This window comes from Elephas maximus, chromosome 12 (genome assembly GCF_024166365.1).
Source record: "Elephas maximus indicus isolate mEleMax1 chromosome 12, mEleMax1 primary haplotype, whole genome shotgun sequence".
Taxonomy (NCBI): domain Eukaryota; kingdom Metazoa; phylum Chordata; class Mammalia; order Proboscidea; family Elephantidae; genus Elephas; species Elephas maximus.
In genome coordinates this window covers 80,930,376-80,943,197 of record NC_064830.1, presented here as the reverse complement: position 1 = coordinate 80,943,197, position 12,822 = coordinate 80,930,376, and the positions used below count along the sequence as shown (strand labels likewise).

The window sequence follows — 12,822 nt, the reverse complement described above, 5'->3', positions numbered from 1 at the left end:
TACCTTATAAGGCTGTCATGAAAATTAAATTGGTTTCATATATATAAATCACTCAGAACAGTACCTGGCACACAGCAAGTATATATAGTTATTATTATTATTACTGTTCCACTAGAATATGAGCTCTATAAGAAGAATAAGGACTCTTTATTTTTAATTTTTATTGTGCTTTAAGTGAAAGTTTACAAATCGGGTCAATATCTCACACAAAAACTTATATACACCTTGCTACATACTCCCAGTTGCTCTCTCCCTAATGAGACAGCCCGTTCCCTCCCTCCACCCTCTCTTTTCATGTCCATTCCACCAGCTTCTAACCCCCTCTACCCTCTCATCTGCCCTCCACGGAGGAGATGCCAACATAGTCTCAAGTGTCCACCTGATCCAAGAAGCTTACTCCTCACCAGCATCCCTCTCCAGCCCATTGTCCAGTCTAATCCCTGTCTGAAGAGTTGACTTTGGGAATGGTTCCTGTCCTGGGCCAACAGAAAGTCTGGGGGCCATGACCACTGGGGTCCTTCTAGTCTCAGTCAGACCATTAAGCCTGGTCTTTTATGAGAATTTGGGGTCTGCATCCCACTGCTCTCCTGCTCCCTCAGGGGTTCTCTGTTGCTTTCTCTGTCAGGGCAGTCATTGGTTGTAGCCAGGCACCATCTAGCTCTTCTGGTCTCAGGCTGATGTAGTCTCTGGTTTATGTGGCCCTTTCTGTCACTTGGGCTCATAATGACCTTGTGTCCTTGGTGTTCTTCATTCTCTTTTGGTCCAGGTGGGTTGAGACCAATTGATGCATCTTAGATAGCCGCTTGCTAGCATTTATGACCCCAGACTCCTCTCTCCATGGTGAGATGCAGAATGTTTTCTTAATAGATTTTATTATGCCAATTGATTGAAATGTCCCCTGAAACCATGGTCCCCAAACCCCCACCCCTGCTATGCTGGCCTTCAAAGCATTCAGTTTATTCAGGAAACTGCTTTTGGTTTAGTCTAGTTGTGTTGACCTCGCCTGTATTGTGTGTTGTCTTTCCCGTCACCTAAAGTAGTTCTTATCTACTATCTAATTAGTGAATACCCTCTTCCCACCCTCCCTCCCTCCCCCTCTTGTAACCATCAAAGAATATTTTCAAGAATAAGGACTCTTGTCTGTTTCATTCATCACTGTATCCACAGTGCCTACAACAGTGACCAGAACATAGAGGACGCTCAATAAGTACTTGTTAAATGAATGAACAAGTGAATGAATGAGTGAGTGAATCCATCCATCCATTTGTTCAGTCCATGGGCCTGTGATGCAAAGTGGCAGGTTACTGATTTAGATATGGAATGCTAAATTCACAGAAGTGGGAAGAAAAGCTAGTCCGTGTGCAGGAAATTTTGGATTCCTGGCTCAAGTGCCAAGCCACCTGGCTGTACCTGGAACCTATCTTCAGTTCAGAGGACATCATAGCCCAGATGCCAGAAGAGGGCAGGAAATTTGCCATCGTTGATGGTTACTGGAAGTCAATCATGTCCCAAGCGGTAAGTTTTTACCCCCAAGCAAATCTCACCAGCAGAAATGTGGAATGCCATGCAGATATTCCTCGTTGTGCTTTGTAACTTGAAACGTGAATATAAACTGGATTTTTGTGAATTTGATGTTTTTATATCTTTTTTCTAATTTCAAAATTTATCATTGCTATTAAAAATTCAAACATAGAAATCTGTAATATAGAAATCCCACCTCCATAGAGGTAACTATTAGCAAAACAGGGCAAAACCCGTTGCTGTCGAGTCAATTCTCACTAATAGCAACCCTATAGGGCAGAGTAGAACTGCCCCATAGAGTTTCCAAGGAGTGGCTGATAGATTAGCACAGCTGACCTTTTGTTTGGCACCCGAGCTCTTAACCACTTCACCACCAAGGTTCCAACTATTAACAGTTTGTATTACTTAGTTATCATTTCTAATGAGGTAGAAGACTTTGTTATAGGGTAATACAATAAAGTCTTTATAGACTGAGAATCCTTTTAGAAGTCAAATAATTATCACATTCACCACTTAGTCATTTAACAAATGTTTATTCACTACCTAAGATGGCCCAAGCTTTGTAATAGGAGTCAGAAAATATTTGAGAATGACTACAATATGATTTCTATCTTTATAGAATTCACTGTCTTGTGGGGGAGACAGGCTTAGATAAATAAGAGCTATAATAGAAGTATACAAAACAGTTTTTAGAATACAGAGGAGTGACTTAGTTGCCTGAGACTCTCAAGGAAGCCTTCCAAAGGAGAGGTGGCATTGGAACCAAGTCTTTAAGGATGAGAAGTTTACCAGGTGCACAAGACAGACAGTGGTTATCTATTGAGAAGTTCATCTTTTTTAAGTTGAGTATGCTCAAATTGGGGCACACTTACAAAGAATTTGTCTCAAGGTAATATGTCTGTTCTAGTTGTTTGCAGGAGTGAACTAAGTGGGAATTTATATCTGCCCAGCCAGTGAAACCAATTCTCATAGTGCCTTGCTTCGGCCAATTCTATCTTAGTTAAGGTTCTTTGGTTGCAAGTAACAAAAACCCACTCAACAAACTGAGTGAATGGAACCTAAGAGCAGAAAGTGCAGCCAGATCTCACAGATGATAGATCTAGAATCCAGAAACCTTTCAGGAACTCCCAGAGTGCTCTTTCCGTGCCTCTAATCCCTTCTCATTTTTCCACACCTGCTTCAATCTCTCTCTGCTTTAATCTCTGCTCTGCCACTCAGTCAGATGGTGGAAGACAACCCTCACTCAACTCCGAAGTCCCCTCATTCTAGGGGCCAGTCCAGACTAGTATAGAATGTCATGGTCTGAATTCCAGACTCCCAGAGTTAATGTATTATTGGCTCAGTTTGTTTCAGGTGCCCAACCCTGACCCAGTCAACCATGGCCAAAGGAAAAGGGTCATGTTATATGACTGCCAAGAATTCACCCCTGTGGGATTGAGGAGGCAGTTAGCTGAACAGGGAGGGTCATTAGTTGATGGGCTGGTCACACACTCATTACAATGACCATCTCAGAACCCAGGATAATGATGTTTTTGTCAGAGGTTAAACCCATGGTGATTTTCACCTCTCTTGATTGAACTCAGGTAAAAGATTCCAGGGTTCTGATGGCAGCTGACCAGCCCCGGATGAATGAGAAGCTTCAAGAAGCTAACCTTCTGTTGGATGATATCCAGAGGGGGCTAAATGATTACTTGGAGAAGAAGAGACTATTTTTCCCCAGGTAGTCAATGTTATTCTTTTGTTTGAAGTTGCTCTCTTAAGCCATATATAGGTGGAATTACGTTTTTCATACTGAGAGATGGCTTCTACCAAACTGTCTCCATAACCTCTCCTGGTTCTCCATTCCTTCAGGAGACAGCTGTCAGGGTAAGGTATGTATTTATGGCCATTGTTTATAGTCAAGTTGAAACCATTGGGGACTGGATCCACACTTTGGCCAACCAGCCATGGTCATTGCCCCCATTGAAGAGGCTACAGTAGTCACAATTAAGAGCCCTGGCCTTTGGAGTTAGATAGATCTTGGTTCAAGTTCCAGCTCTTCCACTTAATAGTTGTGACACCTTCAGCAAATCTATCTGAGCCTCAGGTCCTCCACTGTAAAATAGGGATATAATAATGTCCCCTACTTCATCTATTTGTTGTGCAGATTAAATGAGATAATGCTTGTAAAGCATTTAGCACCTAGATTGTGTGTTTAAGAAATGTCAGTTAAATTTTTTTTGCCATTAAATTGTTTAGTTTCTGGTAGGTACGTTTATAAATATTTGACTCTTTCCATGACAGACAGCCAATGTTCTTCTAAGTTTAAGTCAAAGTAGTTTTAGAGGGCTAGTTCCAGAAAGGAGGGTCACCATTCCTGATAATTCATCCCTGTCTAGCTCACAATGGCTGGTCACCCATGTCATTTGACTCTTATTAGGTTTGATCCCAGTTGGCCTCTAAGAAAAAATAAATTTGAGTGTTCCCTTATGTCCTAGTCATCTAAAACTAACACTGCTCCAATGGAAATACCACAAGTGGGTGGCTTCAACAAAGAGAAATCTACTCTCCCACAATATAGCAGGCTATAAGTCCAAACCCAGGGCACCAGCTCCAGTGGAAGGCTCTCTCCACCAACCCTGGAGGAAGGCCTGTGCCATCAATCTTTCTTTCTAGGAGCCTCTCTGCACAGGAACCCCAGGTCCAAAGGACACGCACCGCTCCCAGGACTGTCCTCCTGGTGGCACGAGGTTCCCATGTCTCTCTGCTCGCTTCTTTCTTTTATATCTCAAAAGAGATTGGCTTAAGATACTATCTAATTTTGTAGGTATCATCAATATAACCACCACTAATCCATCTCATTACATCATAGTGATAGGATTTAGAGCACATAGGGAAATCACATCAGATGACAAAATGGTAGACAATCACACAACACTGGAAATCATGACCCAGCCAAGCCAACAGACACTCCTGGGGGGCACGATTCAATCCATGACACTTATATAGGGTCAAAGTTAGCACCCTGCTCACCATTAAAAAAAAAAAGTGGCTTGTTTGGGACTCCTAAATGTCCTTGCTATCTATTATAAAGTGCAACATTGTCCAATAGAACTTTGGAATGTTCTGTATTTGTGCTGTCCAATACCATAGTATCATGACTGGCTAGCCATATGTGATTACAGACTACTTTAAATGTGGTTAGTGTGCCTGAGGAAGTGAATTTTTAATTTAATATTAATTTTTCTAGTGTAAATAGCCACATGTGGCTCATGGCCACTACACTGGATGCACAAATACAGCACAGATAATGGAGTGAACCCAGATTTGGGAGCACAGAACTTGCAAAGAGATTAAACTCAGGAAATCCTTAAGGTTTTAGCTCCTAGACCCCTGCCCAGTACTGTTATTCCTAATGGAAATATTAATAATAGCCAATACTAATACAGTGCTTACTATCTGCCAGGACACTGTTCTAAGTGCTTTACATGTATTAACTTATTAAATCCTTACAATAACCCTGTAAGGTTTAGACCATTGTTATTATCTCCATTTTATAAATGCGAAAACAATAACCTGTTCAAGGAGACACAATTGGTAAATGGCAAAGCTGGAATTCAAGCCCAGTCAGTCTGGATAAGATGCTCAGTCATTTAACCTCTCTGGACTACATTTTCTCCATAAGTTCAAAAAAAAAAAAAAAACCACACACACACACAGAATGGATCAGAATATCTCAATATTTATTTATGCATTTTTATTAAGTGAAATTAAGCACTCTCACTAAACACTTTGAACATGTTATGGATAGTCACATATTTTAAATTAATTTTATCTTAAAAATAAAACCCAGTGCCGTCGAGTCTTAAAAATATATCTTAAAAATATAGGAAGCTAAATAATGGTTTTTATTTTAAATTACATAAATAATGCTTTTAACTTTAAATTATGTAAATATATTAATTATTACTCTGATGGACATTTGGGCCTTATTCATTGTCACATATGATGGAGACAGTGGCAATATAAATCATTAGGGTCCCCCTGCTTGAATTTCACTGGAGGTGGGGGGGAGAAATTAACCTCCCCATTAAATATTAGTCATTTGGTGAACAAATAATTATTGAGCTTCTTTATGTGTTCCACACTACAGATGCAATGTATTAGTTTGCTCTGTTGTGTAACCAAAACCCAAACCCATTGCCATCAGATCAATTCTGACTTATAGCGACCCTATAGGACAGAGTAGTATTGCCCCATAGGTTTTCTAAGGCTGTACCTTTACGGGAGCGGACTGCCACATCTTTCTACTGCAGAGTGGCTAGTGGGTTTGAACTGCTAGCCTTTCCGTTAGCAGCCAAGCACTTAACCACTGCACCACCAGGACTCCTTGGAAGCTTAAAACAATAACCATTTTATTTAGCTCAGAATTCTGTGGATGGGCAAATCGGGCTGGGTTCAGATGGATGATTCTTCTGGTCTTAGTGGGGGTCACTCATGTGAGTACAGCTAAATGGCAGCTGATGGCCTCAATCACTTGTCTGGTGGTTGGCTGGCTATTGGCTAGCCACATGGCTTTCGTCCTCTAGGCTAGCCTGGCTTTATTGCATGGTGCTGGTCGTAGGGTTCCCAAGAGCAGCAAGAGTGGAAGCTCCAAGACCTCTTAATGCCAAGGCTCAGAACTTACCCAAACTCATATTTTCTGTAGTCTGTTGGCCAAAGCAAGACACAGTCAGCCCAGGCTTAAGAGATGTGAAAATAGACTCCACCTCTTGATGAGAGGAGCTGCAAAGTATTGTGACTATTTTTGTCATCCACCACATACAGTGAAGACCATACTAACATGGTCCTTCCATTGTGGAACTGTCAGCCTATGGCCACAGTAGAGATTTGTCCCTTGGACATTTTCTAAAGGTTCATTATTGCTGCTGTTAGGGTATGAACAAAAGAGTGAAGCTGTCTTACTATCTCTAATTTAAAGTATGGTAAAGGTTTCTGCATGTAAATAGGTTCTTTATTTCATGCACTTCTTGTTTCAAACCTGTAACATTTTCTGAAATACCTAGAGGTAATGAAAGACAGTGGGGTCTTCTCTTGCTCCTTCCCCTACTCATTGGTTCTCAGCACTGACTGCACATTAGAATAACCTGGGAATTTTACAACTATAAATCCCCAGGCCCAATCCCTAATCAATTAGAATCTCTGGGCAGTGAGGCCCAGGCATTGGTATTTTTGAAAGCTCTCCAGGTGGTTTAAATGTACAACCAAGGTTGAGAACCACAGCTCTACCCATGCTTCTTTCAGCTGGTAACACCCTACCCCCCAAAAACCCATATTAAAGTCCTGTGTACCAGCTTTCATACTTTTTCTTATTCTCTGAGTCAACACCATCTCCATCTTCTAGATGAAAAATGGCAAAGGGAGTAGGCCTTAGAAAGGACTCTAGGACGTATCTAGTATTCACCTGAGTGTGATCTACCTGCGGGGGAGCATCACCTTCTTGGGGATAGAAGTTCACAGAAGAGGTTCCTGTTGCCATCTTCCTTTGCTTTGAAATAGGTTCTTCTTCCTGTCAAATGATGAACTGCTGGAGATCTTATCAGAGACAAAGGACCCACTCCGAGTCCAGCCACACTTGAAGAAGTGCTTTGAGGGAATTGCCAAGCTGAACTTTACAGAAAACATGGAAATCGAGGGCATGATCAGCTCGGAAAAAGAAACCGTTCCATTCAAACAGAAAATCTACCCAGCTAAAGCCAAAGTAACTCCCTGCCCCCATTTATTCTGGGGGTTCTTTTCTCCACAACAGAGCAAAACACAGACAGGCAGAGAGTATTGGTTAAGCATTTGGCCTCTAGTTGCAGACTGCCTGGGTGGGAATCCCAGTTCCACAACTTAACAACTGGGTGACTTTGGGACGTTATTCAATCTTACTGAGCCTCAGTTTGCCTGTCTTGAAAATGGGGATTATACTGCAATCCAAGTGACGTAACGAAATTTGTGGAAGGGATTTCAGCCAAATTTAACGTGGAGGTGATAGCAGGAATCAGATCCAAACAACTGATGTTTAGATCTCTCTGAGCAGAGCCCACTTGAAGGGCCATGCGTTCAGGCAGCTTCCTGGGGCATTGGTGAGAGATATGACGCCATGTAACTCAGGCTTTCATACATGTGCCCTCACATAATGACGAAAATGTAAATGACTTCTGCTCCTGCTGAACCAGACAGCACCCTAGAATGGAAATAGCCAAGCACTCTTTGCTTCATGTCATTGACTATTTTTGCCACCCACACACAAAAGCTGTAACAACCAAGAGTTGTGTCACCAAACCAGACACCAGCTAGCTGACAGGTGCCTGAAATGAACGGCTACAGTTAGCTAAAATTCTAAAACTGAATAATTTGCTGCACATTTGAATTACCTGTAGAGCTTTAAAAAAAAAAAAAAAAAATCCTGGTGCCCAGGTTGCATCCCATACGAATTAAATCAGAGTGTCTGGGAGTGGGAATCAAGGCATCCATTATGTTCTAAAGATCCCCAGGTGATTCTAATGCACAGCAAAGCTCAGGAACCACTGGGAAGTGCATGAATTGGAACTGTCCATTGTAAGTGAACAATTTATTTTATTAACTGAAATATAAATGACTTTGTTTGCCTCCCAAGAAGTTGTCTGTTTCAAAACACGAAAGCAACACGTGTTCAAACCTTTCGTTGCCTCTTTAAGGGCAGGCACTTCCTAGAATACAGTAAATAATGTAAAGCAAATAATTAAAGACTATTGCTTGAAGGGGCCGAATCTCCAGCCTCCTCCATCCCTGTCCAAATAGAAAGCTGGGCTTTGCCCATGGTCCCTCTCTCCAGGCTTGGGCTGACTCTTGCTGCCTGTCTGTGTGTCTTGCCCCACAGGGCATGGTGGAGAAGTGGCTCCAGCAGGTGGAGCAGATGATGCTCGCCAGTATGCGAGAGGTCATTAGACTTGGGATTGAAGCATATGCCAAGGTAAGCAAGAATGAGGGTCCGCGTGCCAAGATGCTGCTACAGTAACAGGAACTTGGGGGGAAGGTTAAACTGATCAATTCTAATGGCCTCTCTCTGCCTTCTACCAAAACCTGTCCTCTCCTGATAGGTGACACCTGACACCCTGTACCTCTGTTTCCTTTCCTTGTAAATTCTGGGGGAATGAACATATTTCTGGTAAGATGTTTGCAGTTGGAAGCAGCTGCTAACACGATTGTTAGCCAGGACCCTCTGGTTGCTACGGGCCAGTCCTTTCTGTGGGTTGGAATTGATGGCACGAGGTCTGTTTAGAGTCCCTTCCAATTAAGCAGGAGTCCCTGAGTGGTGCAAATGTTTAACCTGTTCAGCTAACAGAAAGATTGAAGGTTTGAGTTCACCTGGAGGTGCCTCAGAAGAAAGGCCTGGTGATCTACTTGTGAAGAATCGGCCATTGAAAACCCTGTGGAGCACAGTTCTACTCTGACACACATACGGTTGCCATCAGTTGGAGTTGACTTGACGCCAGTTGGTGGTCCAATTCAGCATTCCCCCTGTAGGCTTTTCATTTCCATTACACATGCCTTGAATGGCATAACTCAATGAGTACCCACAGGTTTAGGGTGGTAAGGTACTAATAAGAGAAAAGAACCTGTCACATTAGCTCTTCCAACTTGACCCTAGCAAGGGCAATGTCAAGGTGGCACACTATACATCTTCAGTGCTGTCTCCTCTACGTTATGTGCCTTTTCTTCCTACTTTCCGGTTCCCAGCCCCATTCCCAGGGCCCCTTCCATTACACAGAAGAATATTCAGTTAACACTTTGGGAACTGACCCTGCTATCCCTCTCATAATATTCACATTGTAAATAAAAGGACAACCCTCTTTTCTAAGATATATTCTAAATCAGAAATTCAATGAAAGAAAAACAGCTACATGGATGAACTTATTTCATGAAATAGCATTTACACTAATAGTCAGCAAACTTTTTCTGTAAAAAGCCAGACCATAAATATTTTCAGCTCTGCGGGCCACATACCTGTCACAACAAAATTTCACTTTGCCCTTGTATTGAAAAAGCAGCCATAGACAATATGTAAACAAATGGGCATGGCTGTGTTACAGTAAAATTTTATTTACAAAATTAAACTGCAGGCTAGATTTAACCCTCAGGCCATAGTTTGCTGACCCCTGATCTGTAGCTAAAAGTGGGTGTAGAGGGCATGGCTGAGAAAACTGTGGCACAGCACAGCAGTGTCATTAGCCACTAAATAGAACAATTGTAAATACTCTCTGAAAACAGAACATCGCCTACAGTACAAAAAAACCAAACCCACTGCCATCAATTCAATTCCGACTCATAACGACCCTATAGCGCAAAGTAGAACTGCCCTATATGGCAGAAAATCACTGGATGGGAACGTGAAAAAAAATGCAAAGAATTGATGAGATTGTTGGTAATTTTCTTCTCTTTCAAAAAATATAAAGAGGATGGCATAAATCAGTAATCCCAGAGATTTCAAACCTCATGGCATCTGCAGATGGAGGAGGATTTTGTTTTTGTTGTGGGAGTGAGGTGGTGGCGGATGTTCTTAAGCAGTCAGGTTAAATCACACATGACCGAGATGAACTGATCCGACAGCATACCTCACTCAGTCAGCCATTTCTGCATTTCCCCAGGTGCCTCGTAATTCCTGGGTCTTGCAGTGGCCTGGCCAGGTGGTTATCTGCGTCTCTTCCATCTTTTGGACCCAGGAGGTGTCCCAAGCCCTGGTCGAAAACACCCTTCCAGTAAGTGAATCTGCCATGAAGCTTGCAGAAGACATTCACACACCTGATTAGGATTTGAATGGCATTGAACTGCGGTAGTCATGTTTTCTACGTAAAAATAATTGGGGTCCATGGTGTCACAAAAGTCAGGGTTTTCATGGGGACAGAGGGGTGGAGAATTTGGAATTGGGGCTGTTCTATAGGGCAAGACCTCTCATAGTTCTTCCCAAACAGAAATTCTGAGGCTCATCAGGCTTTGCCAATTAACCCCTTTGCCTCCAGGGGTAAACCTGTCAGAATGTCCACCAGCAAAGATCCCCCAACCCATCCCTGTCTTCACCCTGGGCTAAGAGACCACCTGGTCCTATTCTCCTCTTTTCCACCTCCACCACGACCCCGTTTCACCATCCCCCTTCCCACACAAACCCACCCCAGCCCTTCCTTCTCCCTCTTGAAACCGAGTGCAATCAAGTGCCTGCTTATCCTCACACTTCTCCTGAGTGTGAATCCAGGTTCACATATTTTCAGTCAAGTCCTGCCATTGATTTCAGTGCTTCAGAGTGCAAGACCTAGATGGACTTGGGTTTAAATCCTGACACATTGGGTTATTAGTTTTGTGAGTGTGGGCAAGTTACTCTTAACCTGAGTGTCAGTCTCCTTGTCCATAAAAGGCAATTAATAATAGCATCACATCTTAGTACTGTGGAGGGGTTAAATGAGATGCCGGTAAATGGTTCAGTACTTAGATGCTAGGCTCTAAACCCCACAGGGCAGAGGCCATGTCTGTTTTGCTCACTATTCTATTTCCAGGGTTAATGCATAGCCCAGCACATAGTAGGTGCTCAAAAAACATATGTTGAAAGAATGAATGGTGGTAACTCCATTCCCAACCTTTCTACAGTGGTATTATTTCCCACGGTTATCTCACCAGACCTCCTGTTATTCCCCTATAGATTATCGGCTGTGAACCAGAATGTATTTTACATTACTATATTTTGCTTTATACATGAAAATTAGAACATCGGAGTATTTGACCAAGTTTCAAATTTACATAGATTCCATGCTGATAATTCCTAATAGATGTATTAGGCTGCTTTCATACGTACCGTTTCAATCTTCAAAAATTGTAGAAACTTCCGAGTTTTCTGACTGTTTCTCTGTGCCCCAGTTTTCCTGCCTGTCAAGTGAGGAGAACAACTCCTATCGCACACCCAAAGCTGGAGTGCAGGTAGCTGAGTGACGGGCCTGGGCATCCTAAAGGCAGGAGGCATTGGAACAGAGTAATCAGCCATCCAGCCATGCACTCATGATTCATTTAACAGATATTTGTTTGGCGTCTGCTCTCTGCTGGGACTGTGATACTGGGAATTACAGGGGAACAAGTCATGGTCTCTGCCCTCCTGGATTTACAGTCTAGTTGGGGAGCCCTGGTGGCTCAGTGGTGAAGAGCTTGGCTGCTAATCAAAAGGTCAACAGTTCGAATCCACCAGCTGTTCCTTGGAAACCCTGCATGGCGCAGTTCTGCTCTATCCTGTAGGGTCACTATGAGTCAGAATTGACTCGTTGGCAATGGGCTTGGTTTTGTTTTGTTGGGGAGATAAAAGGGCTCTTTACAGAACTGCAGTAAGTACAGGGATCTAAGAAGCATAGGGAGGGAGGAGGGAAGTGAGAGAATAGTTAGGGTTGGGGAAGACTTCCCAGAAAAGTAGTGTCTAAGGGGAGACCTAAGGAGTCCCTCGGTGGTGCAAATGGTTAAGCCCTTGACTACTAGCTGAAAGATTGGCGGTTCACTTCCACCCAGAGAGACAGGACTGGTGATCTATGTCTGAAGGTCACAGTCTAGAAAACCCTATGAAGGTTCTACTCTGCACACGTGGGGTCTCTCTGAGTTGGAATAGACTCAACGGCAACTAACAAGGAGAGAACTAAAATTTGAGTAGGGGTTGGCCAAGGAAAGAGTAGGAGGAGGAGTGTTTTAGAGAGAGGGACTGGAGCATACCAAAGTCTGAAGATGAGAAGCAGGCTGCATTGCTGCAGCTGAAGGCCCTTTAGTCCAGGAAAGCTGTAGAATGGACATGGTTAAGAGAATTGTGGGGAATAGCCCTATCAGGAAGGGTCTCGCAGACACGTCAAAGGTGATGGGGAGACTTAAAAAACGTTTCTGTTTTTAAAGTCTTTGCTGTGTGCCAAGTACTTAATTATCCATAACAGTAATAACTCCCACTATTTATTGGATGCTTTCTTCACATCCGACATTGTGCCAAGTGCTTCACATAGACTATCTTGTTTAACCCTCAAAACAGCGTGGAGAGGTAGCTGTAATTATCTCCATTTGACAGATAAGGAAACCGAGGTTCAGAGGGTTAAAATCTTTTACCCAAAATCAGATAGCTAGAAAGTGGGAAAGGTGAGGGTTTGAACCCACAGTGGTCTCACTTTTTTTTTTTTAATTCTTTTTTTTATTTTTTAACTCTTCAGTTTGAAATAGTGACAGACTTACAAATAATGTTGCAAAAACAATACAAAGAATTCCCATATACGCTTCACTTAGATTCCC

General features: G+C 42.7%; 1 protein-coding gene across 7 annotated transcripts in view; it reads left to right on the top strand.

Annotated features, from left to right (window-relative positions):
* DNAH3 (dynein axonemal heavy chain 3) overlaps window positions 1-12,822 on the top strand; it is a 195,904-nt gene that overhangs the window by 68,118 nt on the left and 114,964 nt on the right. For all 7 annotated transcript variants that reach the window (XM_049903316.1, XM_049903322.1, XM_049903317.1 and 4 more), the window contains 5 exons: window positions 1,336-1,515; window positions 3,105-3,241; window positions 7,060-7,261; window positions 8,408-8,500; window positions 10,176-10,286. In XM_049903316.1, the coding sequence (XP_049759273.1) occupies window positions 1,336-1,515; window positions 3,105-3,241; window positions 7,060-7,261; window positions 8,408-8,500; window positions 10,176-10,286 (723 nt within the window). The remainder of the gene's footprint in view (window positions 1-1,335; window positions 1,516-3,104; window positions 3,242-7,059; window positions 7,262-8,407; window positions 8,501-10,175; window positions 10,287-12,822) is intronic.